Source organism: Scylla paramamosain, chromosome 28, assembly GCF_035594125.1.
Source record: "Scylla paramamosain isolate STU-SP2022 chromosome 28, ASM3559412v1, whole genome shotgun sequence".
Taxonomy (NCBI): domain Eukaryota; kingdom Metazoa; phylum Arthropoda; class Malacostraca; order Decapoda; family Portunidae; genus Scylla; species Scylla paramamosain.
Genome location: NC_087178.1, coordinates 19,059,751 through 19,087,729, shown reverse-complemented (window position 1 = coordinate 19,087,729; position 27,979 = coordinate 19,059,751). Strand labels below are relative to the sequence as shown.

At 38.6% G+C, this 27,979-nt stretch overlaps 3 protein-coding genes across 9 annotated transcripts in view; 2 read left to right on the top strand and 1 right to left on the bottom strand.

The window, feature by feature from the left end:
• Positions 1-742: 742 nt before the first annotated feature.
• On the top strand, positions 743-22,606 carry LOC135115039 (lipase maturation factor 2-like). 4 transcript variants are annotated; one of them, XR_010275774.1, is made up of 13 exons: positions 743-1,291; positions 3,420-3,597; positions 3,784-3,885; positions 4,273-4,463; positions 5,570-5,748; positions 6,596-6,707; positions 7,207-7,356; positions 7,525-7,730; positions 7,990-8,230; positions 8,407-8,620; positions 14,545-14,782; positions 18,343-20,230; positions 21,635-22,606. XR_010275774.1 is itself a non-coding variant. In XM_064031483.1 (11 exons), the coding sequence occupies exons 1-11, from the start codon at positions 1,195-1,197 to the stop codon at positions 9,400-9,402; spliced, it is 1,974 nt and encodes a 657-aa protein (XP_063887553.1). In that variant the 5' UTR covers positions 743-1,194; the 3' UTR covers positions 9,403-12,307. The 4 variants fall into 4 exon arrangements, 2 of the variants coding, with proteins under 2 accessions (XP_063887553.1, XP_063887554.1); XR_010275773.1 differs by having other exon boundaries at positions 18,343-22,606; XM_064031483.1 differs by lacking the exons at positions 14,545-14,782; positions 18,343-20,230; positions 21,635-22,606 and adding an exon at positions 9,099-12,307.
• Positions 15,896-27,979, bottom strand: part of LOC135115038 (uncharacterized) — a 54,638-nt gene continuing 42,554 nt past the window's right edge. For all 3 annotated transcript variants that reach the window (XM_064031482.1, XM_064031480.1, XM_064031481.1), the window contains exons 3-9: positions 24,203-24,489; positions 22,822-23,952; positions 22,413-22,605; positions 21,312-21,453; positions 18,866-19,135; positions 18,610-18,699; positions 15,896-18,022 (exon numbers count right to left, since the gene is read on the bottom strand). In XM_064031482.1, coding sequence (XP_063887552.1) covers positions 17,852-18,022; positions 18,610-18,699; positions 18,866-19,135; positions 21,312-21,453; positions 22,413-22,605; positions 22,822-23,952; positions 24,203-24,489 — 2,284 coding nt within the window. In that variant the 3' untranslated portion in view covers positions 15,896-17,851. The remainder of the gene's footprint in view (positions 18,023-18,609; positions 18,700-18,865; positions 19,136-21,311; positions 21,454-22,412; positions 22,606-22,821; positions 23,953-24,202; positions 24,490-27,979) is intronic.
• LOC135115040 (phosphatidylethanolamine-binding protein 4-like) lies at positions 24,947-27,837 on the top strand. 2 transcript variants are annotated; one of them, XM_064031488.1, is made up of 6 exons: positions 24,947-25,083; positions 25,954-26,097; positions 26,212-26,301; positions 26,671-26,763; positions 26,942-26,990; positions 27,316-27,837. In XM_064031488.1, exons 2-6 carry the CDS (start codon positions 25,972-25,974, stop codon positions 27,501-27,503), a joined length of 546 nt encoding a protein of 181 aa, XP_063887558.1. In that variant the 5' UTR covers positions 24,947-25,083; positions 25,954-25,971; the 3' UTR covers positions 27,504-27,837. The 2 variants fall into 2 exon arrangements, with proteins under 2 accessions (XP_063887558.1, XP_063887557.1); XM_064031487.1 differs by having other exon boundaries at positions 26,668-26,763.

The window sequence follows — 27,979 nt, the reverse complement described above, 5'->3', positions numbered from 1 at the left end:
CTACTACTACTACTACTACTACTACTACTACTACTACTACTACTACTCAAATAGCTTTTTACTTATACAACGAATTGTATTTTCAGATTGATGAGATTTTGTATTATAAATATCTTTTAATTTCTTATTAGTTTAAGGTTGTGGGAGAAGCATGCGAATGTGCTGGGGAGAGGGGCAATTTGTTCTAGGAATGCTCATGAAATAACAAGATTTTGTAAAAGAGGTATGAAGAACTGAGAAAGCAGTATGTGCGGAGGTGGAGGCACTAAAAACAATTTGATAAGATAAGAGTCCAACAGGATGATGGTTGATTACCAGAAAACAAGATTGGTGGTCGCTCCTCATTACCTCTCACTGTTTTCATAATTTCGTTGCAGAATACATATACTGTTTCTTGATTACTTTCTTATTTAACAACTGGGGATTTGAGTAAGAAGTTATAATTTATGGCGGTATGTGTATTATTTTAGTACCAGTAATCTAAAGATCGTTTTACATCCGGCGATAGGTGGCAATCTTTCATTACTTCTAACCGGCTCCCTCCATCACCTACAAGTTTATCCACACTGTTCCTTGAATACTCTCCTAGTAAACACTTGAATTGTGTGAGCTGTATAACCACTTGCATATTGTTCGTAAATTATTACTTACAATACAAAGAATTTTGTATCCGGCAACTAGTGGCAGTTGTAGTATTATCTCCAACTACCCCCCCTCCCCTCCCCCGTACCGTTCCTACTCCCCTATCCCCACTCCCTAGCAGTGCTTGGCGGGTCCACTTGGGATCGCTTCACTGTTGCTGGCTCGTTCCTCCTTTGCCCCTCCACCTAGTGCAATCATCCTGTTAGCATTGATTCCGTGGCGGCAACTTGTGTGACAATATTAGCAATAGAAATTGGCTTGCTTGTGCCCTTGCGTGGCCCACCTGTCACCCCGTGTTGACACCTGGCCACTTGTCGGGCTCTTGGCATGGGATGTGGGCGGTGATCGGTGGAGGCTTGGCCGCCACTCCAAAAACACAACAAACATTCTACGTGACTACCAGCGTTGTGCCAATGATTCCGTCTTTTCCCCCAGTGAACAATAACCCCATGACATTGCTTCATTGCATACTCCCGCGGCTTTGATTGGCTCGCCATCTCGCTTGTAACTTGAGGGGACGTTCATATCTGCATCACTACCACCACCACCACCATGGCTGTTGATATATTACACACGAGGAACTTATTCCTGCGCTGTATGTGTGCAATCTATATGTTTGCCTTTGGATCCCTATATCTGCAAGTACCAGGTACGTGTCTTGCTTTACTTTTCTGCATCTGTGAGAAGTCACTTATTGGGTCATTGCTTGGTAAATCTTACCAATAGCGGTGCCTTGTGTATTCTATTGCAGCTCCTCTCCAGGACAAAACAAGTTTGATGAACTGGTAGGAAATCGGGTTTTAGGGTGAAGGAGGCCAAAATAAGTCAGATTTGGGAAACCTCAAAAGTCTAAAAAAAAAAAAAGGAATAAAAAAACCCCACATATACTTAGTGTACAGTAAGTATCCATCACCATATGCACATAATTTAGCTGCTCCCCTGTGGCTCTTAAACCATTCCATTTTTGTCCTTGTACTTAATTTCTTCTACCACGTGAATATTGTGTATTTCCTTGTCTTTCGTATTTACTGTATAAGTGACAGTATTTTACTTATATTTATTGACATTAAGATCTGATTCTTGCCCTATCTGTTGTAATCTTATTATCTTTACTGTTGTTTTTTCTGTCATGGCCAGGATCAGGCTGTTATCTGCAAAAAAATAATGCACTTATAAAACACTTATCTGTATAGTATTTCAAAGTTAACAGGTTGCTTTCAGTTCTTTCAGTAACTAAATAATTGTTCTTTATATGCTTTTCTATTTTTTCTTTGACTGCCACATTCATAAAAAGCTAATAAGATATATCAGTTACTGCTATTGGTCTCAGCTCCTGGACCTTGGGCTTTGCCTTTTTTTGGGTGTCATTGTTGTATTTGAATGCCTTTTTTTTGGGTGTCATTGTTGTATTTGAATGTTTCCACCTATTTAGTTCTTCAATTGAGCTGAAATGTACAATACCTAATGCAGTGAACATGTTTAGGTTATTTGAATATTTGCTTTTGAGGTATGAATTATTTTTCTTGCTTTGCAGTGTTAAGGGCATTTTTAGTAGTTTATGTTATTGTATACCAGATTCATTGCAGATCTTTAGGATACACAACTTTTTTATTGCATACTTGATTTAGTGGGCAGTAGGTATATATTATAAAGATAAAGACACGTACAATAGTGGGATGTGGTGTCAGTGGTCATCTTTGTTGCACTGACCTTTGGGCCTTTGGATGATATCTATTATCATGGGACATAACATAAGTCCACTACGAAATGCAGGTTTCTACAGTTTACATGCCACAGGTTTCCCCAGCTATCCATTTATTGACCAAAGTGAAAGAAGAAGAAACTGGTAGGTGAGCTGTATGTCAGCTACCCTAATCCAGATTCAAACTGGGTCCCATGAACTCATTGGCAGACATTGCACTATGGAGATAGCTGAGTATATACATACTGTGTGTGCTTAAGGTATGTGGACAGCCATGTGATGCTATGGTATAGTTAGTGTGGTTGGTTAGCCAGACAGGCTATCTATATTCCCTTTGTGATCATTCTTGAGTAAAGTTTTTTGAGGCAAGAGAATGAGGACTTGGCATAAGAATACATATTTATCTGTAATACCATATTGGTATATTGATGATAAATGCTGTACTACAGTGCTTGGGAATACAATTTATCTATCTCTGATGCCACATTCCCTCTAGAAGCATCCCCAAAGGGGTAGCCATGATAGAAGAGCCTTGATGTCTCCATGTCAAGCCTTCTTGTTTATCCAAGTATTTGGCCTCTGCTAACACTTCTTCCACACATGTATTCCTTTACCTTATTATTTTACCTTCCAAGTGGCCATCCTTTCCTATTAGCATCTTTTAACTTCGGTTACATTGGCTACACATGTGCTGGGACTACAGATGCCCCCACAAAAACCATCTTGGGAGCTGACAGTTGTGCTCTTTCATTCTCCTGGTTAAGGGTTCAATCCCTGGCGAAAGCCTCTAATGGATAAGAAAATTATCTAGCCTTCATATCAATTTCTTAGTGTTTCTTTCAGCATTACACTGTCCTTGTTTATTAGCATAATATTAACACTTACTATTAAGTTTTACTCTATAATAGTTCATATAGTTTGTGAGTGTGAGATCTATGATACACAAATTATGGAGCTATTGTATTGCATGCAGCCTATGCATACATACATACTATATTTATATTCTATGAGCAGCTGACTTAAATATCTGCACTTTATGAAATAGGGTTTACATAATTCACTGTCTTATTTTTAGGGTTGTATGGTGAGAAAGGCATCCTTCCAGCCCACACTCAGCTGCCGAATCTAAAATACCCGAAGCAGTGCTTCTTCGACAAGCTGACATTGCTCTGCTTCTCATCTTATGTGGGCCTCAATGTTTCTTACATGATGGAGCTCCTCTCCCTTGCTGCAACTCTACTAAGCTTTATAGGGTATGACTGGTGCCTCAAAAAATAACTTAATTTTTCATGATATATATATATATATATATATATATATATATATATGAGAGATAATTTTATGTAGTACTTTTTGCTATAGTCATTACTCAGTATGTATACCTGTTATTTCATGCTTAAGGAGTATGGGCAAGGAATAAAATGAAACTACCTTTACAGGATGGTATGGAAGTCTTGGTGCACAGCAACCCTCTTTCTGATTTTGTGGGGCACGTATCTTTCTCTCTATCAAGTGGGGCAGACCTTCCTCTGGTTTCAGTGGTAAGTGTGTGCATGTGTTTGTTTGTGTAAGGGTATATGTACGTGTAGTAGATGATCATTTAGTGAGTGAAGAGTGCTTCAAGGAATATGGAAGTTTTGAAACATTATTTAGAGAAGTGTAAGATATTACAGTAAAGTTGGACCACTAGTGTTAGGTTTGTCTTTTCTTTTGGTGGACTCAGTGTGAGTTGGCTTGGGTGAATTATTACTGTCACCAAGTACTATCATGTTGGGCTTGTTTGAAAGAGCTTGGGGATTTTTAAATGGTATTAATTACCAGTGAGCTCTGTGATATGTATTTTTTTTCCTGAGAAAGCTGGTAATAGATAAAAGTTAGTCCTAGAACATCAACTGTTCCTGACTCTTATGCACTGCTTGAATTTTCAGGGATATTCTTTTGCTGGAGCTTGGCTTCTTGACAATACTTGTGGCTCCAGTGAGTCGTCGTAGCTGGTCAGAGTATCGTCCCCGGAACCTGGTGACGATGTGGCTGATTCGCTGGGCCCTTTTCAGACTTATGTTTGCCTCTGGTGTAGTAAAACTCCAGAGTGGCTGTCCAACATGGTGGGGACTCACTGGTAAGTTAGAAGGGATTATAATGTGAATCTGAAATGTATGGATTGCATCAGATTAATTTGGTTTATCTTCATTCTTGCTTGATTCCTGATGTGATAATTGGTAGTTATAGTGGGCGCCAAAAATACTGTGACCTAGCCTCATTTCGGCAGGCAAATGTGCGATTCCTGTTTTTATTGCTCCAAAATTCGTATAAGCTTATATGGCATCACATGTTGGTATCTGAATATTTGAGGGATACTGACTAACATGTCCAGTGCCCATCTGTGCATGGTATGAGGAGGTTTATGTGCCTGTTCATTGGTCTTATTTTTTGCTGCTCCAGACCCAACCTGGCAGGTTAGGATGGGTTCCACATAACTAACTGATGTGGAGGAGAAAGTCCTGATTAAAGAAAGTGAGGAGGACAGGGAGAGAAGTCCGCTGCCATGTGCCTGCTTGCTTCTGCATTTAAGATAACACCTAATGCCACACCCCAATATAGGAAGCATCTTGGAGAGTCAAGGAAGACAACACCACTCACTGATCACCTTCTCAAGCTATCTGTGAACAGAAACCCAAGGCTGACAACAGAATATCTTAAGAATCTCTACCCCAAGCTTCTTAAACACATTGTACCATCCAACACTGCCTTAGACATCACCTTGGCATACTGAGAGGTGTGGCGGCACGCAAACCCTTACTGAGTGGCACTATGCGGTGTAAATGGCTTTCTTTCACTAAAGAGCACAAAAGCTGGTAAGTGGCAGACTGGCAGAAGGTTTTCTGGTCCAACGAGAGCAGTTTTCAAGTTGTGACATCCCACAGACTGCATGTAAGGCACCCCCTCAGACATAATCAGTATGACCCCAGGTACACCATTTAAACAGTGAAGCACAGTGTTTACTGTTAGCCAGGATCCCTTAAATACTCAGGATTTCTGACTTGCCAGATACCAATATGTGATGTCATATCAGCTTAAATGAATTTTGGCACAATAAAGATGGGGACAGCATGTTTGCCTGCCAAAAGGAAACTTGGTCCCAGTATTTCCAGTGCTCACTGTAGTGTTGTATATTGTTAACTGCATGTTAAAGTTATTAAAAATAGCATTGGTGTACTTTTGCAGCACTTCCCCTACACTACGAGTCCCAGTGCATCCCAACGCTCTTGGCCAGATTCTTCTTCTTCCTTCCTGACTGGTGGCATCGACTCTGTGTGGCTGCCACCTTTGTTATTGAAATTGCCATACCATTCATGTTCTTCAGCCCAGTGAGACTGCATAGATTATTCAGCTGTTATAGCCAGGTCGGTTATATTTCTTTGCTTCTATCTCCCATTCCATGAATGTTGTGGAATACTGAATACATATGCACTCCACTCCATATTTCCACTCATACTGCTCTTTTAGACAGGATGGAATCAAAAGCTTTTTGTCTTATCAACTCTTCTCCAGTAACTGTCTTAAGCCTGTCTCTTATCACTGTAGTGTTGCATCTCTTGCTATTTTCTACCGTTATTTTCATGCTCATTGCTCTTCTGATCTTGCTAACTTGTTGCTGCAGCCTTGTTGCACAAGACATTCTTCTCTCTCACCCCTATTCTGTCCACCTTTCTAATGCAAGAGTTAACCAGTATTCTCAGTCATTCATCCCTTTCTCTGGTAAACTCTGGAACTGTATATCATTCTTCCTGTGACTTGATTTCTTTCAAGAGAGAGAGAGGTTTCAATACACTTAAGAAATCCTTTTAAGTTTTGGCGACTCCTTTTGACTCTGGCACCTCAATGGGGCTTTTTTTTATTGTAATTTTGTTACTCTTGACCGGTGCCCCTCCTACATAAAAAAAAAAAAAAAACTTAGCTTATCAGCCATTAGAACCTATTAATTAAGTATTTATTTCTATAAGGTAAGAGTATATTTATTTTCATTCTTATTTGAATGTTGGTATTTTAACTTAGGTTCCTTCACAGTATAATCCTGTTTGATTCAACTCAGAAATATTTAAAGAGACCTTGTTTAAATACTTTGTAAGTGGATTTAAATAATGAAGTTAATTATACGTCAAAATCTGAAGTATTAAATGGCCTTCAAAAAAGAGGCCTTTCCTTAGTCATTTTTAGTTATGATACTCACATGTAATTTCTTTTGCCCAGATTCTCCTTCAGGTCATGATTATATTCACTGGAAACTACAACTTTTTCAACCTGCTAACCATCACCATGTGTCTGTCCCTGATGGATGATGTTCATCTTGGCTATCAGCATGGTTAGTCTTCCTAGGAGCTAAGCCAGAGTGGGCTGGATAAGTTTGATTATTTTAGCTAGGGTGATGTTGACCAGAATGGGATGGAGAAGAAGGGATTGTTGACTGGGATAGGTTGGAGATGACGAGGTACAATGAAGGTGAAAGGATCATATGTGAGTGTGGAATGGAAGTGACAGGAGCAGAATCTCTAAATAATAGCATCAAGGAAGAGATTTATAGAGCTAAATGAAGGGTTTCTGTATTTTGATTTAAACAGTTGTTACATTTTGGTATGAATATTAAGTATAGTATAGTTTTGGATTCACAAGACTGACATGTTCTGCAAGGAAGTATCATGTAGTAATCAGTAATAATATTCTTTAATGTGTATCATGTCCAAGGTTGCTGCCTTTATTGTGATTTTATGTATTTAAGACCAAGATATCCATTGGTGCTTATTGCAGAAGTGAGTAATGATTGTTATAAATGTCATCATTATGATTATTCTTGTCTCTTGCAGTGAAAGACCTTTCATTTGGGTTCATCTCGTATGTGAAGGCAACTTGTAGCTGGACTGTCAAGTGGCTCGGCTTCATAGCATTGGCGTACTACACAGTAATCTATTTTAACCTTAGAATCTCTCCTGAAGGCACCATTGCTTCAAAATTGGGTGAGCTGTGTTTGTGGAGTCTTTGTTGGAAACAAGTTAAATAAATTTTAAAATATTGAATCAATATCAAAGTATTTGTAGCAGAAGTGTAGCTAATGAACATTGATATGTTCAAAACATGGTTATTTCTACTAATCTTCACTGATTTGTTAATTATTTTCCTTCCAGTGGTATCACGGGCTGAGTTTGATGCATTTATGTCTCGTGCTGTGCCATTGAGCATAGCCATTGGTGCATTCTCTCTGGTCATCACTGTAGCAGAAGCTCTTACTTCGGCTTTGTTTGAAGTGCGGGGATGCTTGGATAAGTTTGGGGTGTTCAGCACAACTGCCATCTACTCTGTTGCTGCAATCTGCATGTTTGGAATCAGTCTGGTTAGTGTATTGGTCTTAACTTGATTACAGAAAGTATCTGAAGTGGGAAAGACCTGGAAAAAAATCCTCATTGAGTTTAAGTTAATTTTCTCCAAGTAGATTTTGTATTTAAGTCTATTCTGAATGTGAAGAATGCATGTAACAGTAGTCCTGGATATGTTTTGAATTATAGTTTGAAAGTTAGTTAAATGAAAGGATGGAGGATGTTTAGGTCTGATTTACTTGTGATATATTTGTAAATCTTAGGTTCCTCCTTCAGGTGCCATACTCTGTTCTGGACCGACCTACAAATCAGCGAGTTTGGCCTGTGTTTAGAAACCTGTATGAGCACAGCTCAGACCTCCAGCTTACTTCTGCTTATGGTCTTTTTCGGCGTATGACTGGTGTTGGGGGAAGGCCAGAGGTCATCCTTGAAGGGGCCAACTCTCTTGAGGGACCTTGGGTGGAGTACGAGTTTCCCTATAAACCTGGGAGCCTTGACCGCATGCCAGGATTTGTTAGTAAGTGTTTCAGCACAGAGGTACTCTTAAAGCTTTATGCAGGTTGGCTGTTGAATAGTTAGCATAAAATTCTAAAGGCAAGTAAAGATATTTATCTGTTTTTGGTTTGTCCTCATTCTGAATCTTAGTGTAACATTCTGAGCCTTACCAAGTCCTTCCTCATTTTCCAAACTCAGCTCCCCATCAACCACGAGTAGATTGGCAGATGTGGTTTGCAGCTCTCGGCACCTATAACCAGAACCCTTGGCTTATCTCTTTGGCCCATCGCCTGCTTTCTGGCCAACCTGAAGTAGTGGCTCTCCTTGATCCATCCTCTCCTTGGGTTGATGCATCACCCAAATATATCAAGGCTTCCAAGTATATTTACCAGTATACTACTTGGGATGAAGGGTAAGTTGGCCTTTTGTGTAGTTGGTCATTCTAGTTTGTTTTTCCTAAAGTAGGTATTGGGGATGGGGATTATATTATGTAGTTTTTATTATTTTGTAGCTTTTCTATATGTAGTTGATTAAAATTTGTTTGATGTAGTGATAGTGCTTATAACTATAGTAGTACATATTTAATTCTTAGAGATTGTATTTAATGTTTCCATGTTTGTAATGTTTTTGTTGGACTAGGTTTTGAAATTATCAAAGCCTGCAGAATGAAATGTAATTGGGATATTTCTCTCTCGCTCTCACTCTGACTCTCACTTTCACTCTTGCTCTTGCTCTGATGTCTTGCTGGATTAAGGGAAGTGTGGATTTAGATGGCAAGGATAGCTGGGTGAATATTTCTATAGCTGCTGGTAATGTAGTTAACAGTTTCAAAACAACACAAAAAAGAAATGGAGGCCATGCATACTGTAGGTCTCACCATCCACCCTCAGTGCCGAGTCAGGAAGAGTGTGGAAGCGTACTCGTGAAGGTGAATACCTCCCCATCTTCACGGTGGACCATGCACCCCTTGTGGAGTACCTGCGTAAAATAGGGACCATTGGCACCATGGACATCCCAGCCACCAACCAGCCTCTGCAGCATGGCCTGGATAATGTGAGGGCATTCATAAACTCCTTTGATCCACCACTTGTCCTCTGGACTCTTCTTGTCACTGGCTGGGCCATCATGTGGACCAAGAGAAGTCCCACACCAAAACCAATCATGTATCGCTCATCTAAACGCAAGAGTGGATAGTATCCGAGTTGACACTGGGCTCTGAACTGTTTGTTTTTCGATATTGCATTTTGTAGGAAGATATGAACAATGAAGACAAACAGGCAGAGAGCACATGATCATAATATATGAAGCACAGATGTGGTTAGTGCCTGTGAAGTTATCACTGTTATATAGGTCTTTCTTCCTGGATTGGGAAGAGAGGAAGGACAGAAAAGGACCTAAGCATGAGGAGTAAGTTTACATGAAAGCACAGCAAGACCTCAACATTTCAATTTTTAATCAAATTTGTTATTTGTTTGGCCAAAGAAACAATTACTGACACCTTCTTCAGGGCCCATTGGCTGATACCAGCTGATTGTGTGATAGATTAACTTAGTTTATACCAGTTTTGATATGGTTGATGAATGTTATATTGATAACTATAGTTTTGTATGATGGACTGAATATAGATATGGTAATTAGAAATTTCTAAGGTTCTCTTTTGGGGTTGTTTGATCCTGCACTATATAACTTTATCATGGCCATTCTGTTATGGTTGTATGACTTGGGTATTTATTGATGCAGGAAATAACCAGAAATATGACTAATTTAATCACATTCAATTTTGATGTTAAAACATCAAAAGTTGCTGCTTGGCACTGTTAAGTACCAGAATCAGGGATGAGTTTTTCCTGTGTAGTTCAGAAATTGTAATGAATGGGTTGATTTGAAGGAGGATGGTCAGTCCTATGTAGATGGTGAGCCAGAATTAAGGGGTTGTTTTATGATGGTTATATTGTTCGTAGTTAATTGCTGTAAGGGCTTTGTGGTGTGTGTCTTTATAGCTCTGGAGTTTTTTGCTGGATCTCTTAGGTGTGGTTTTTTGTATGGTGACATTATAGTAGCAGATCAGATGTGCAGAGCATAAAAAATCCAGCATTAAGTTATGACCAAATACTCGTGTGAAAGCTTTCTTAAGCAACCACATAATTTTTTCAGAGATATTTGTGTAATCAAATGCACCTACTGCAGTGTACTGAAAGTACAGGTTGACCATTGATACTCCAGCATCATTTAATCTGGAATATTATTTAATCCACCATATTTTCAACTGGCTAATTCTCTATTATTAAACATGCTGTGGCAGTGTGATTAGTTCACTACACATGGATGCAGATGACACTACAATCATAGCACGGTACTGGTGTTGTGCGCACTAAAAGGAGGAGAGGACATGACAGCATCTACTAGATATTTAATATATCTTGCATATTATTATCGTCTATGTGGAGTTATAATGGCGATTTACTATTGCTATGTTGTCTGTGCAGTATGTTAGGATAGAAATGGAACAAGAAAGCAAGAATGCTAAGTGCTAACAGAGCATCAAAACATACTCTATGTGGAAGTGTAAAAATTCTCCCACTGAGTTTTATATGTAATGTATAGGCTTTGTATATTATTAGTATCTGTATATTGACAAATGACTTGCTCAGTCTGTGGAAAAGTAAGGATACAAATGGAGCAAGTAAACCCAGGACCAATTTTGACTGTGGAAGCAATTCTGCACTGCACTATCAATCCATTCATGAAGCTCCACATTGTGTGTATGTGTGCATGTGTATAACTGGCAAAGCAGAAATTTTTCTCTATTTTTTCATTGGTGACTTACTTCACATTGGCTATGACTTCAAAAAAAGAAGGAAGCGGAAATTGTAAAGCAAAATGTAAACATAACATAATAACAATAAAAGAAAAGTGGAAGCATTACAAAAGCTGGACTGTGGTGTTTGTGTATGTCACCTCTGCCACTGGATCATCAGCTCTGTATGATAAAAAAAAGCATTAGGGAAAAGTTGAAGCAGTTCTTTGCTATCAGTGACTTAAAGAAACAGATGTGCATACAAAACAACAATGAAAATTGTAAAGAGTACAGATCATGACTGAGTAGGTAATGATGCAGTTGTTTTGGCAGTGAAGGACTGATGGTGTGGGCTTACCTGGCATGAAATTGATGGAACAAATTAAAGTGAAATTGATGGAATAAATTAAGGTGTTTCATAGAGGGTTTAGTTTAGAACATCACTGAATATACTGAGGGATGGTTGCTGATATTTCAGCAGCACAAAAGGTTTGTGAAGTAAAAGTACTGGAGAACAGGGAATGAGTAGCAGAATACTTGTACATTGACAAGTTTGCCAGGCTAGTTAAATTTTTTCCTGTTTCATGATATTTGTGTTTGATTTACATTTAGTAGAGTAGCTGTTGCATTTTATCTGAAAGCATTCTCTGTCACACAAGGCACAATACTTAAGTCTTTTTAGACATAGTGGGAGATGCATTAAAGGTGTTGAAGGATAAACCTCCGTTAATTCTGGAAAACAGCTAATTTGGGATGGCTTTAGAACCAAAGATGTTGAAGTATTGATGGTCCATTTGTACATTATTTTATACATTGCCAGTTCATGAAATGCTTGTGGAATTTATAATGCAGTAGTCCTTCTGGTTCCCTGTGCAAGTTATTGGCATTTGCTGATCCTAAGAGGTAGACAGCAAGATTGCCTTCCCTCAGAAAAGAAAGTTTCCTACTAAGCTTTGTTTCTATGGAATGGATGCACTAACACTAGGATGTGTATGCACAAACTTGTTTCACTAAGTAATGCTTTGAAGAGCAGAGTAACACCTATGATTAAGACTGTGTGATGGATGGGATACTCATTTTTTTCTGTATAGTGTGTGTGTAGAGGCACTGTATAGTGCATTATGTTGGCCAGTTAACTATAAAGCACAAATAAAAAAACTAGAAGATTCACAGCTCAAGGTATTATCTGTATACCATATGGTATTCTTTGAGTAATTAATGCTCATGAGAAACATAGATGATACAACCATCTTTAAAAGTTTTATATTTTGCATCCAGAACAGTAAATTTTTTTGGATTAATGGGGGCTGTTTTCATAAACTTCCTAATATTGTTGCAGTATTTACAGAAAACACATTAAGCTCTTGAAAAGCAATCACATATGCACAGTGTCTTCCTAGACTTATAAGCTTTAGTGCCAAATGTAATGTGATGTGGTTGAAAGTTGTATTTTCGGCCATCGTGTGTTAACGTGCCATTGTCCCAATGAAGCTCTGAAATTATGCCCTTTCATCTATATAATTTTGGTTTTATAGAAGATGCTTTAAGCCTGGTTTCTATTTTGTATATGTACAATGAATTGTTTTTATGATGAAAATTTAAAAAAAAAGCAAAGTTGTTTTACATTGCATTAATCACATTGATGACAATATTCATGACTGATGTTCATGAGTGTTTAAAAAATGTAAATGTTAGAGGTACAGTAACGATCAGTGTCTTTACTGCTGATCTTTTCAACTACATCAATTTCATTTTTGCATTTTGTCCTGAATAGAATATATGTCATAGGAAATGGAGGCCAACAAATATTACTTCAGCTATTAGTGATGTTATATGGGTTCAGCATTGAAGTTTTTCTTATTTTTACAATGCTAGAGTACAAAGTTTAGTTTTTCATGGCCCAGTTGTAGCATATTGATTTTCTGTTTTGCAGGAAATTGTACAATGCAACTTTCAGAATAACTGGTTAGAGGGCATATATATATATATATATATATATATATATATATATATATATATATATATATATATATATATATATATATATATATATATATATATATATATATATATATATATATAGATGAAGTTAATTTTTCTTGTTAAGAGATGCCCAAGCTTGCCCAGATTTCATTCAGGAGTGCAAAAATACCAGATTGATACTGATGTTCTGCTTGAGCTAATGATGATCACTTAGGACTGGATCATTATTGGTAGTGTCTTGTGTTTGCTGCACCAATGCTTGAATTTTGGTCAATGATTAAGTTTTATTTGCCTTTTTCAGCTTGATATCACAGAATATGCTACCTCCACTCCACTACTATCTGGTGTAATAATTAGTGTATAATCACCTGAATAACTATGAAACGTTCACCATATTCACCATGTTCTTTCTTCTTGGTAAGATGCAAATTATCTGTATACCACTTGGATTCTTACTGTCTTGTGGGTATTGTCTTTGGGATAGTTTGGTGTGAAAGTTGGTAAAGGTAACATTACATGCAACAATGAATAATGAAAGCTGTCCAAAAGCAGGCATACCCAGATATCCTGGTGCATCTGACTCATATGCTAGGATGGCCATTGAAGGTCTGACCTCCTTGCCAGTAGTTTTAAAAACCTATTGTATGTATCTATGTATATTTTGTTAAAAGTGATGGTTAATTCATCATTTATTATTTTCTTCAAGGTATATTCTTTATACCTTAATGTTGTCCTTTTTTTTCTTCAGAAATTAAGTTGATGACTACTTCATAGCTAATCATTGTTCAGGTAGATTGCAATTTTGGGTTGCTTAACCCTTCCTGCATTGAAGTTTTTCTTGTTTTTACAATGCTAGAGTACAAAGTTTAGTTTTTCATGGCCCAGTTGTAGCATATTGATTTTCTATGTTTTGCAGGAAATTCTACAATGCAACTTTCAGAATAACTGGTTAGAGGGCATATATATATAGATGAAGTTAATTCTTCCTGTTAAGAGATGCCCAAGCTTGCCCAGATTCCATTCAGGAGTGCAAAAATACCAGATTGATACTGATGTTCTGCTTGAGCTAATGATGATCACTTAGGACTGGATCATCAAGCTTCTGAAAGCTTGATGTTATACCCTGGTGACAGGCATGATAATGACTGGATGGGGAGGGGCTCACTGTGTGCCCTTGTCTGTTGGCACACTTATTGGTTGCTTGCTTGCAGCCATGTCACTCTATCCAGCGGTGCTGAATGGTTAGTCCTCCTCATATGAGGAAGTGGCTGTAGGTTGTCTGTCTGTGCGTTGTGGGTGGGGTTGAATTCTTTTATGTACAGAACTTCCAATATTGCAAGCTGTCTTGAATCTGTACATGTCTATTATATTTACCCTCTCTTCTGGAGAGAGGACCCATCCACAGTATACAGGAAGATGACCTACAGGCATTTTCTAGCATAGAAGAATTAGCCAGTCATTGCTGTTTATTTTGTTTTTCATTTAATTTTTTGTATTTACTTGTTTTAATTTTTAGCTCTTAATTCATGTGTGTTTCTTTATGAACCTTTCTTCAGTAAGAAGTGTGATTAAATAAGTGTGAAGAAGGATATCCATCAGTCAGTGCTCTGGCCACCCAGTCGCAGTGTTGGACTACAAGAGCAGATGACCTGTATTGTCCATTAAGTCCTGAATGCAGAGATGGATGGATTGCCTCAACAACCACTGTTTAATCAACCGCTGTCTTTTAGTTATTGGTTCCCTTCTATAGTGTACCATTTTGAATTCTACTCTATGGAAAGGACTTTGTGAGAGGTATGTGGTAATATTTTGTTTTAGCGTTTCACCTTCTGTATTGCTTTATCACTACTGCACTTAGGTTATATATATATATATATATATATATATATATATATATATATATATATATATATATATATATATATATATATATATATATATATATATATATATATATATATATATATATATATATATATATATATATATATATATATATATATGAACAGGGCTTTCATCTCTCTCAGCATTTAGAATAGATGATTTTTTGTTCCTGAGCAGAATATGCTGACCACTATGCAATTAGATTTCCTTTTTGTCTATTGACAAGAGAAGAGCAGAATCAATTTTGTTAACACACACACACACACACACACACACTCGTACACACACACACAGCTGGTCATAGATAGCACTTAGTTGCATGTCATGTCTGTGTAAGGAGTAGCTTTGTGAGATCCACATCCACACGTGAGAGATTATTCAGGTTCAGTTTTACTGGTGTTTGCAGCCTCCTTACCTTGTCCCTTTAATGTTACAGAGAACATAAAAAATACAAAATCTTTCCCTCACTGCTCAAAGATTACATCATTGATGAGACTGCTGTGCTGGGTTGCTGAAGTTGTGTGGAGAATGACATGTAATATCCAATTAGCATATTTTTTTTTATTTGTTGAACTTTTCCCATCTATTTTTTTTAGTGTGTTAAAGCTGATATACAGGTTGAGAGCCCTTTGTCCTGAATTCTAAAGTTTATAGTCCTCCAAGTTATATTTTTCAGTGCTGACATTCCCAATGATTCATTCATTTTGTCATGCCAGGAGGACACTAAAACAGTGCAGTAATACTGTTAATGATCACAATATGATGCATAAAACAGTGCAGTAATACTGTTAATGATCACAATATGATGCATACTATATTGTAAGTTTTCTGCAGGTTATTCCATCATCAGTAAATATTGTGTATATTCTAGAAAGAGAAAAGAGGACTGCAGTATTCTGGGTAAAGGATTCTAATGTGTATGCAGTAAAAAAAAAAAAAAAAAAAAATAGTAGTAGTCATACTGTTTTTAAGATCTGATTTGGCCATCAGCTATAAAGTTGAAAAGGTCAATAAGTCTAAAAGTCTTTAATATTCACTTTTATTTCTTCTCAGAAGAAGAATTATAGGATTTGGCATACATTATAGACAAGCGCTACTGTACAACAGAAATGTTGCTTTGCAACTAGGTTTACAAGTACAAAACCAATAATGTCTGTGAACAGTTAGTAGATACATAATTCAAGGAACAGGACGGTCTTTTGGCATCCATAAATATCTAATATATACAGTGTGGCACAAATTATGAGAAATTTTATATTTAGCTTTCATAAAGACATTAAATAAAGATGAACAGCTCAGTAATAATGACCAGCTGCCAGGACGGGCATCATCATCTAGTTACCAGGAACAAGCAAACAGTACCCTGAATTACTCCACATCACAAGTGGTTGTGTGACACAACCTTGAGAACTGTTTGGTTGTCTACAGCGTGGCTCAAGCAGTGTTAAGAGGAGGAAGACGGAGGGCACAGCTGGTGGAAGGCATACAGGCAAAAAGCTCTGTGCTGATGAAAAAAAAAAATAATAAAAAAGCATTATATTATAAAAGCCAAAAACCCTCAATGTTGTATAAAAATCAGGAATGAAAACTTGATCTGCTTACTTCAAGGTAGATCAAGATCTTGAAGATAAAGCATAATTTGTTATTTCCCTTTGGAATGATGGCTTTCTTCCAAATGGTATGAGGTATTCTCCTGATGGAGAAAACAAAGAAAAAGAAAACGTAACTTTCAGTATATATATGTTACAAAATAATATCTACACAAATTCTACCTTGCATCCATGAGATACAAAGTGACTTGTGCTTTGTCATAAAATTAGTCTAGCAAACTTAGTTTTGCTGCATTTGACAATATCATTATAAACTTATGAGAAAGAGAAGCCTCTGTATAGGAATACATACATGAATTTACAATGTTTATATGCCCATTAATTATATTTTTTACAAGTACCAATAACTGCTGTGGGGATGTGGAATATCTTCTTGACTATAGTATTCAAAGCATAGTGAAATTCATACACTGCTTCGGTAAACATATCAAAGCTGATTCCTAGTCTAAAATGACATTACATACAAGTGTTGAAATTATATCATATCATATATATGTAAAAATATTTTTTGGAAAATATTGGAAATAAATTGCCTAAATGTTGAGAACAAAAAAGCACCACCACTTTAGAAATTTGATTTATAAGTAAAATTAAAATCTTAAGATTTAAATTTTCATGAGGATTGTAGATAGCTCTAACATTAATTTGCAGTGGCATTTATAAGTACAATACAATTACTTTTTCTTACTAATGCAAATTTATTTCAACTTAATATGCAGTTGCAGCTTTCTCTTGCTTCATTGTTTTACAGCTTGTACACACGACTACAGCAAATGGTGGTTAGTTTAAGTCACATATCAACCCAACTTATCCTGTCCTTGAATAATTCCCATTGTTAAATATAGATGGATCAATAATATATGGTGGATAGTAAAGACTGAGACTCAGCTTGAGTTAATAATGTATAAGTAAAAATCTAATGTGGTGGAAATATTCCTCATTACACAGCAGCAAGAGCATCATAGTAGCTTTTAATTCTTCTGGCACCGTGAAGGGTAAAACAATTCATAAATACTGTCCTATTTCTCTTAATTTTCCTTACAGCAAAATTTTCACAATACACACATGCACACATACATACATACATAACTTTTTTTCCTTTTCAACTCTCATTGAGATAGTCATTCAATCACAAAGGCACTTAGCAGAAGTATAGGAAGGCTTCAGTTTACACTTTTACCATTTGTGTCTTGTTCCTGAAAGCTGTGACCAAAAAAATACTAAAGAATGCAGTTGAAATTATTACTGAGTACTTCCTTTAGGATTTTATTTGATCAAAGCCTCCAGGAGAGAGAAAATAACTACTGAAATAAATAGGGTAGGTTATGACAGTTACAGTCACAGCAAGGAATCACTTTAATGCCGCAAGTCACTGCTTCTTGAATATAGTCTCCCGTAATGCCTTTTGCTGTTCCTCACCAAGCTTGATTTTGTCATCTATTTCCTTGGCATCCATAATGAGCTTGGCTTTCATTTTGATGAAGTGGTCATAGTCTGCATACTGGTCCTCCGTTAAATATTTGTTTAGCACCTTTGAAACCTGAAAAGATAATGGCTTTAAAATATGGGCATTATAAGACTTCCAGTAAATATGACTGTGTAAAAGATGTAGTAGATCAATATAGTATGCAAAATAATTAGCATCCAACTAGGCCTTTATACATTATTTATTCTTGTCCATTATCTCATGCCCCTTAGCTGGTAATTGGAATAAAATAACATGATGCTAATTTCCTCTTGCAATTTTGCTTACTCTTATTCAAGGAATGGCAATCAGAGATGAGCAGCATCTTGATATTAGAAACCTAAGAAACTTCTGTTATTCATATGTCAAAATATCCCATATCCCTTCTCTGTTAGGTGAACATGGGACACAAGTGAAAGAAGACAAAGCTAAAAAGCCTTGTCTTTTACACTGTAGCCCACATAACCACTACATTACCTGGCAGCGGAAGGCAGAATAGAAGGTGTCAAGAACAGCAGGTGAGACAAACTATGGTAACTGGTTCTTTCAAACCCTCCCCACTGCTTTCATTTCTTTTTAAACCTGTTTCTATTAATAGTATTACTAAAATCCCATGAGCTACTACTATGATCATTAAACTGACATTAATAAAATTGTCTTACTTGTACTGCTCTGCGGTCAATATTTTCTTTCAGCTTCTTTGCCTCTTCCAACTGGTCATGCAGCTTGTCTCTCTTGTTCTCCAGGATTCGCTGTAAAATTTACATCTTGTTAATACGTGAAGCTTAATAAATAAATTTTAAATTTTGAAAGAGTAAGAGGTATTTTTGAATTTCATAGGAATTGATCATGAAAGATTTTAAAAGGCTGATTTTATTTAATGGGTCAAACAATATTCCTAAGTGTTATGAAACCCACCTTCTCTTCTAGATCAATATCTTCCACCATCATCAGTGCATTCTCTGCCCTGGCCAGCCTCCCTGAAAGCCCTAGCAGCAGAGATGTGATCTTGTCAATCTCTTCCACATGCAGCTTGTACTTTTCAGACTCTGCCAGCCTTGCCATTGCTTCTACCCGTGATGTCACCTCTGCACCCAAATCGTGGTTAAGCCGCATCTCATCTTTGATTGCCTCGTGCTCAGCTCTAAGGATTTCTAGTTTACGACCGATGCTTGCAACCAGCTCCTCCTGAAAGTAATAATAATAAGAATCTCTTGTTTTGGTTGATGTTAAGCTTTTTCCATTATGTGTATTAGATTGGGCAGATGATAAAAAGGTGTACACTGTATAATTATGAAATACTATTCACATGCAATGTTCTTAAGAGTTCTGCATTTGCTTGCAAATCTCATGAAGATGATCCACTTCAGTAATATTGGGGAGGCTATGATAGCTTATCTGTCTATCACCAATTATCTGTTTATAGTGCTCTAAGGAAATGGGGAGGCCATGATAGCTTACCTGTCTATTGCCAATTATCTGTTTATAGTGCTCTAAGGAAAAGCACTGAGATACAAATTTACTGAGATACAAATTTTGATGGTAATTTTTGTGAGAAGTATTTAAGACAAAGTTATAGTGTCTGCATAATGTCATGGCAGTGTTGATGCTCCCACCAGGAGCTAGCAGTGTTTCAGCTGCTTGCAGGCATCAAACAAGGGTGCTGCTGTTATCCCTGCTGTGCACAAGCCTGCTTGAATCTATGCAATTAAAGCTGGGTTTTGTGGCTTTGCTGGTTTGGCACAGCCTCTACCAGTCAAAAACATAGACAAGATAGCACAGACAGGAATATTAAGAAACCAAGGAAATAAGCAAGCTGGTTGGTCTGGTAAAAAAGTGTGGCAGCAGTGTGTTTGTTATCAGAGGCTTTGTCACCAGTGTCTAGTAAAAAAAACTTGGAAAACATCTGTAAGGACTGTGAATGTTGTAAAGTGTTGTTATATGGAGTCTATTCTGTACATGGCAGGCAACATGACATATGAAGGAAGAAAATCTTGAATACTGGCAAACCAGTATTTTCCACTATGATATGATTAATCTGATCACACTGTTGGTTTTTGCCAGATCAATCTGTTTGTTAAATCCTTCACTTCACAGCCTGCCTCTTTCAGAACAATTATTGGGGCAACCTTGTAGGTGTGGTGGAGACCATACTAGGCCATATTAGGAAAGCTGAAAATGTCAGCTGTAACTCCATAAATGGAAATAAGGTTGCCCACAACAGGGATAAAAGAACCAACCTATGACAACTAGCAAGCTGGCCAGCTCTAATTTGCATCCATTGTAAGTGCCAAAATTTCCACAGCAGCAACCAATTAATTTTAGGCAAAATGTGAAATAAGATACTGAAAAGTAGTTGCAAAAACTAGTTTGCTTGCGTTGCTCGGGGTTTCCCATTCTTAATTGACACCTTCTATCCTAGTATGTATGTATATTTTTTTGCATTCTTGGTGGGAATTTGCCTGTCCCTTTATTTCTGTCTCTTCTCCTTCTGATGGCAATTTCCCAATGTTATCTGGTTGCAGGGGATCAGCTAGCAACTTTCAATTATATATTTTCCTTTCATGTCCAGAGAAAATAGCTAATGACTTGAAGAGAATATACAGCTGACTTTTCTTCAGGAACCTTGTTGGGTTTTCCTTCAAGCACCAAGGTCTTTCAGTAGCAGTTGTGCTAAGCAGACATCATACTATATACTATAGGGAAAAAAAATCAATGGTAACTGATAAATATGAATTTTCACTTTAACACCACAATGACTGGTGTATTTAACTTAACATTCACCAGCCAAAGATGATGTGTGGTTCCCAAGGCCTGGTATGATGACTAGTACAAGCATGCTTAAGAGACCTTGTTGCCACAGACAAAGCTGTAAGAAGTACTTAGAGAACAGTCAGCTTAATGTAACCTTTAGTCAAGGTGCTTGCCATTGTTTACAGCATCCCTCCCCTCAGCTTCACAACAGAGTAAAAAACTCATGAATTTTTGTTTGATTCCCAGTCATCTGATAATCTTGACAATGCTGGGGAGAGGGGGAAAGAGGCTAAATAAAATTAAAAGGGAGTCCATCATGAAAAAAGACTGACATTTAAGAGACTCCCTAGTAGAGGAATTTGGAAATCATGTAAAATCTTAATCTGAGGTATATGAAAATTACAGAGGAAACTGGTTGGTACTACAGTGGGTTCAGAGTAACGTGGGACTGTGTAGCTTGTAATGTACATATGAGGATTTAACGGGTACTAGACTGATGTCCCAGCAAATGGGCAAAGGGCCTCATACATTCTTTGTAACCAATTTTTAACATCCATCTTGGCTTTGAGATATGATAGAAACAAACCTGCATAGGATTCTTAAAGCATACCTTTTTCTTCATAAGCTGTTGATCAGTCAAGCTTTCTTGTAAATTTCCAGTACTTCCTCGCAGTCTGGTTAACATCTTGGCTTTGCTTTCAGAGGTGGTAAAGTAAGCTGAGTCTGCTGGTAGTGGTGTTCTGTCATGTGTCCTGAAAAAAATGGTACATAATTATTACTTCATAATAATTGTGCTTGACTATGCTCCTCTTGCCCAATCAATATCTTCTCTTATTTATGTGATGAGGTCTCTTTTATTTGGTAGCATTCTGTCTTCAACCATATTCTGAAAGTGCAATCCTTCAGCCTATTCTTCTCATCATTTACCTACAGAACTCCCACAAGGAGATGGCTATGATAAAGTTTCCTAGGGCAGCCACCAGATGCTTCACATGAGAATAGCCAAGAAACATACTGCAACCATAGCAAGTCTAAAAACAAGGAGGAGTTATGCTGTCATATTAGCTAGTTAGGTTTTCACATCAGCATTCCCCTCAAACCATAGTTACTTACACCATGAGTAGAGAGCCAATCACCACTCACCCACAGAAAGCCAGCTGTCCCAAAAGAAGCAAACTGACACTGAACCCTCACTTCTTCTGTAAGAGACCATCTCAACAAATCCACTGACCCACTTTAGATCTTCTTACAGTGTCGATATAATACAACCAACATACCCAACATAGCAACCACTTCCAAAATTTTAATATAGGGATCTTTCTCTTTATTTTATTAAGCTTCCCACTTGTCTCTCATACATTAGAGTTGGTTGGACCAGAAATGCCTTCCTATTTAGAGAATGACGAGTATAGTTGTGTAAGGTGTGCTCCCAACCTATAAAGGGACTCAGATAAAAGAAGAAACCCAAAATCTGCTATTCTGATTGACATTATTACTGAAGTGTAAAGTGATGTGTGTCTTTGATAATTATTAATTGTTTGATGATTTCCACTGATTTTTCAATAACTAGTCACAATGAGATTAGATTATTTCACTAGCCTGTAAAGATTACAAGCTTTTAATTTGGCAATAAATGAAGAATACTCAAATACTGTACAAAAGAAAAAATCAGTTTGATTCAAGGGAAGCTCTAGATGTACATCACACTTACATCTCCACTCCATTAGTGGTTTCATTGTTGTTCTGAATACTGCTGACAGATTTAGGTGCTGCTGTCTGTGACAGTCCAACCTGGACCAGATCGGGATGTCTGGCATGGCTGCTGGAGATGAAATCTTTACGGAGCTCCAGGCTGAACACTCCCTCCATGTAATGTGCAGTTGTCTTGTGCTCTGGTCCAGTGGCTGAAAGGTGGTTACAACAAGTTAGAAATCAAGATGTCAAAAAGGTATCACACCAGATGTCAAAAAAGTATCACACCATTCTCTTATTTCAATTTCAGATGTCTTTGATGTTCTGAGTGCTGGTCATAAAATAATAAAAATAAATAGACCCAATGATTAAAAATATATAATTTGTAGAATATTTAAGAGACAGCGGTTAGCAAAAATATCACTCACCAAACAAGGCTCGCAGTTTGTTGTCCATGGGAAACTGAGGCACATAGTCTTTGGATAACCTGTCACACTCAAGCTCCTCTGGATAGGGAGTGCGCCCATATCCAAGGACAACAACATCATAGTTAGAGTTGGAGTCTGTGGACGGGCAAGTGGCAGGGTTGGAGTTGATGCCTTCAGAAAATGTGCTTGTTGTGACTGGACTGGATGACTTAATGGCAGGAGTTGCCTGAGCATGGATGGTGGAGGATGTAGATTTGGATGATGCTGGTGACTTTGATGCCACAGAAAGAGATGACACTTGAGCTGCCTTGATTGAAGGCATGACAGGTGAAGTCGCTTCCTCTGTAACTGTGGCTGGGCGGGCAGTGACGGGACCATCGTGGGCCACTGGAGACGTGGGTGAGGCTGGTGCCAGGGGCAGTGATGGGGGCTCAACGGACTGGCAAGGCAATAATAACATTTCTGTATTGTTATTGCCTTGGCTGAGAGTCTCGGCGGCGAAGGACTGGCCAGCGAGAGAGTCCGCTACACTTGTTGAACGGCTAAGGGAGTCACTGATGGCAGTGATACGGGACAGGGACTCATTGATGCTGGCAGTGCGGGGGAGCTGGTAGGAGTCCTGTGTTGCCCTGCCAGACATGCCCACCTCTTCTGAGGAGTGAAGAGGGTCAGCCAGACTAGTGGCCCGGGTGATGGTCCGCGGGGAATGGGAGGAAGAGGAGCCACTGTTGCCATTACTGATACTGGATGGAACTGTTGTGGAGTTGGCTCTGTTGAGGGATTCCAGTGATGTCCTCCAGGAGTGAGCTGGACTTAATTTACTAGGAGACACTGGGGACACACCACCACTGCAGACGGATCCCACGCTGCGGCCAGATCCCAGAGAGGAGACAGTCCCACCACTGGCCAGGGAGGATGTTGAGCCTTCACTTGCCACTGATTGCAGGGCAGATGAGGACAGACTAGGGGATGACTGTGATGAATGTAACTTCCGACTTGTGTTTTCCTTGTCAGGAGTGTGAGTAGACAGGTCCTGAGCATGTGCCCGCCGTGCCTTGAAGGCTCTCAGCTCTTCTGCAGTGAAACTGACTGTTGTGGAGGTGTTGCGCATGTAACCACCATTGCCCCATCCTGAAAACATAATTGTTATTGCATATTATCACCCTAAAATAAACTGTTCATTCAAACACTGTAGATTATGATATGCAATAAGAGCCAAACCCTGGATCCTCTGAACTTCTCTCTTCTCCAGAGACTGCACACAATAAACTCTCTTATGCACACAATCATTATTTATTTTGCTGGAGAACTAATACCATCAATCCCCATTACATATCAGTGCATATGATGAAAACCTTAAGAAAAAGTAACTGTTACATACCGTTTTCACTGGTGATAATTTCACTTTCATTAGGTGTGTCATTTTGTCCTATGAGACTGGAAGAAGTTGTGGTTGTGGTGGTTGTAGTGGTGGTGGTGGCAGTGATGGTGGAAGAGGTAGGGTGCAGGGATGCTGGGGCAGTGCTAGTGGTGGTGGTAGTGGCAGGGATGGTGGAAGAGAGAAGATTCCTGCTGGAGCCCGAAGGGGATGTAGTTCGTCGGTACCGACCTTCAAAGCCTGTCTTCCAGTCCCTGCGATGGGCCATGTAGGAGTCCTTATGGTAGGTCCTGTGAAAGATATCACAACATCAGCTTCCTCATGTACTGAACCAAGGATTAAGCAAACATACTGTTCTCATAAATCTCCATTGGTATAAATACTTAGTCTATGATGACTTCTCACTGTCACTCAAACATTGGAGAGAGAGAGAGAGAGAGAGAGAGAGAGAGAGAGAGAGAGAGAGAGAGTTACACAATTCATACCTTATGTCCCACATAGTCATTATCAATGAAATGTACAACTTAATTTAACTGCATTTCTCGTCTCTAAATAATAATCATATTAAACAGACTGGAAATGCTTATATGTGCTGAAAAAGAATGGCCCATCATTTTTACATAAAATGTTCTAGTCCCCCTTTTCTTCCTTTTCTTCTTTTTTTTTTTTATATTTATATGCTGGGTCCATTAGGCAAATTAAAAAAAAGTGGACATAGGAAGAAAAGTTCAGGACCACGTTTATTTGAGTTTCCCTTACACGGTACGTTTTCTGTAAGTGGGGCCCCTTACCGAGCGTAGCGCCTCGCCACTGGGGAGAAAGCTGCGGGACACCTGCGGATTCTGTGCACACCTCTCTCTACACACCTGGTGTTCCTGTCAACAGTAAGTACAATATTCTCTTTTCTCAAACTGATATTCACTTAAAGTTATCGGGTGCTGTGAGGCGATTCGTTACGGGTGACGACGCTGCCACTGCACAGCCTCCTCACACGCCGGGGTGAGAACCGTTATCTAGAAAGGTTATCTGGAGGTCGCGAGAACCACAGACAGTCCTGCTGGCTCGTGCTCCATTGTGCTGACCGACGTGGGAAACACTTGCAATGACTATATGCTAATATGCACAATAAAACGAGCGCTATCAAGTTAAAATAAAAACTGCAACTGTCACTTAACCAGCTTGGCGCAACAGCCCACGCAGTGTATGGTGCCTTACATCTGAAACCTGAATATTTTTCATATATAACTGGCTCAGTCACAGGCAGTGTTCCAACAGTGTGCTTGCATACGTGACTTGGCAATGCTGACAGGTCTTGCATACCAAACACGAAAAATTTCAAGACAATAAACCATTGTGAGGCGCGCTTACATCAAATATTTCAAGACAAGAACATGCAACTTGAGTGTCGGACGCGAGTTAAGCTTTTAAAATACACGCCAATTAACATTCACACATTAGTATTACGATCATCAGTGAATGAATGAGAACAGATCGCATAGCCATGTTGGGAGAAAGGATGAGAATGACTGGGTGAAGCGGGTTAAACATATTTTAAGTGAAAGGTAACGGGCCAGTGAGTGGAGCAAGAAAAAATATTGGTCTTGACGCCGGCTGCTAAACTAAAATAGTATGGTTTGCCTGAGACGTGTCTTGAAATTATTATTATCATCATTATCATTATTAATTATTAATCATCACTACGACCATCATTATCAAAATCATCATAATTTTTACAACTATTATTACTACTACAGGAAGGGGAACCAGTTAGCATGGCAGGTGTGGCTATCAACGTTATCCTACTGGCTGTTTTGTCTGTGGCAGCAGCGGACACCTGCACACACCCCATCACCTGGTCCTGCTCTGCTCCACCTCATCTCACGCTCAAGTTCTCCAAGGTGGGATCTGGCAGCCTTTGTAAGGAGCTTTAATTCCTGACAAGATACGCATAACGAAAGCAGATCGAGTGGGCGTGATGATGACACCTAACTGAATGATCTATCCTCTTTCAGGTGACTGTGACGGAATGTAATGAAAACAATAGCAAGGATCTCTTTAAGACGCTCCTGAGCATCTCCTACACTGGCAATAACATCGATCAGGTAAACCACACTAATGACCCAAATCTACCTACTTGGTTACGGGAAAAAAAAAAAAAAGTAGCACAGGTATAATTGTGTGACACGGAAGGCCTCCACGCCCCTCTAATGAAGCCACGTGGTTTTAGGCTCACCAGGTGCTCGGCCGGTGAAACTTTAAAATTCCAACTGTAACCACCTTGAGAATTTAGCTTAATTGCAATGGTGACACGATAAGTATCTAAGACGATGCAAGGGACGTGACTGGCGTGGTCCTTCAACATGATGCCGTATTGTTATGTAATTCATACGACGATATTAACTCTCTCTCTCTCTCTCTCTCTCTCTCTCTCTCTCTCTCTCTCTCTCTCTCTCTCTCTCTCTCTCAAGCAGAGCAAGACATACACAGCAGTGATGGTGGATCCTGACGCCCCTAATCATGCCAACGGAGAAGCATGGCTGCACTGGATCCGCTCTGGGCTGACGGTAATGAGAAACACACACACACACACACACACACTGACCGCATAACCTGCCTGAGGTAACTAAGTAGGTAATATTCAATGAGGTAAAACGGGTATCCTTTGTCACGGTTCCGCACGACTGTCAACAATAAGACAAAAATCAGTCAAATTTTAATAATCATGCGCCGTTTCCATTCCAGGGCAAAGATCTTGTGGACGGGACGATGCTCACTGGCCAGGATATCATGGGTAAAACTGCACTGTGCTTTTATAATTATATATGTGAACAACTTTTCTACAATTTAACCATATTTCAAATCTATGAACTAATCAAATTTTCTAATATCTTAAAAACGATCAATAATGACATTGTTGATCGTTTTTTAAGATATTAGAAAATTTTATTAGTTCATAGGTTTGAAATATGATTAAATTGTAGAAAAGCTTACTTGTAGAAAACTATCACCACATCTATCCGTGTCACAAATTATAAACGGCCATTCCGTGTGGTTATTCGCTCTCATCCCTGACCTACAAACCTTCCGTGCAATCCTCTCTCCCTTCTTACCAACAGAATACGCCCCACCCACGCCACCAAACAGAACTGGCATCCACCGCTACTTCGTCTTCTTGTTCGAGGAAACTAAACCGGTGACGGCGACGAAGGATTTGGGAAGACGCAAGTTTGACCTGGCAGCATTTGCTAAGAATAACCAGTTGTGTGGACCTCTTGCTTCCAATATGTTCAAAACGCAATATTAACTCCAATGCTTGTTGTCTTGAAGCTTCATGAATTGTCTCCACCCACCATGAACAAGGAGACAAAGCAGCACATTGATTTGTTTTCTTTTGTTAAGGCAGGGCAACTTTCAGTATTTTAATGCCCAGTTATTATGATTATTATCATGTACTATGTATTATGATTCTTTAACGGCGCGCTGGAGTGATTCAATACCTTCATTGTGCTTTTTGCTTCATGGTTTTGGTTCAAAGTATTGTTTCAGAACGGTTACGTCGGTCCACTTACAGAGGAGCAACATTACGACTGGTTACTTACGTCACTACTACTTACGGTGAATAAACATTGCTTACCCAATCTAACGTTTCATTATCACAAATGCCGAGAACTTAATTTCTGGCGCGATTGCACGCTTCTCTGGCCTACATGACTCCCCGCAACAAATGAAAGTGCCAAGATTAAGTGCTTGAGTTTTTAATCTTATGCAAGAACACATTAC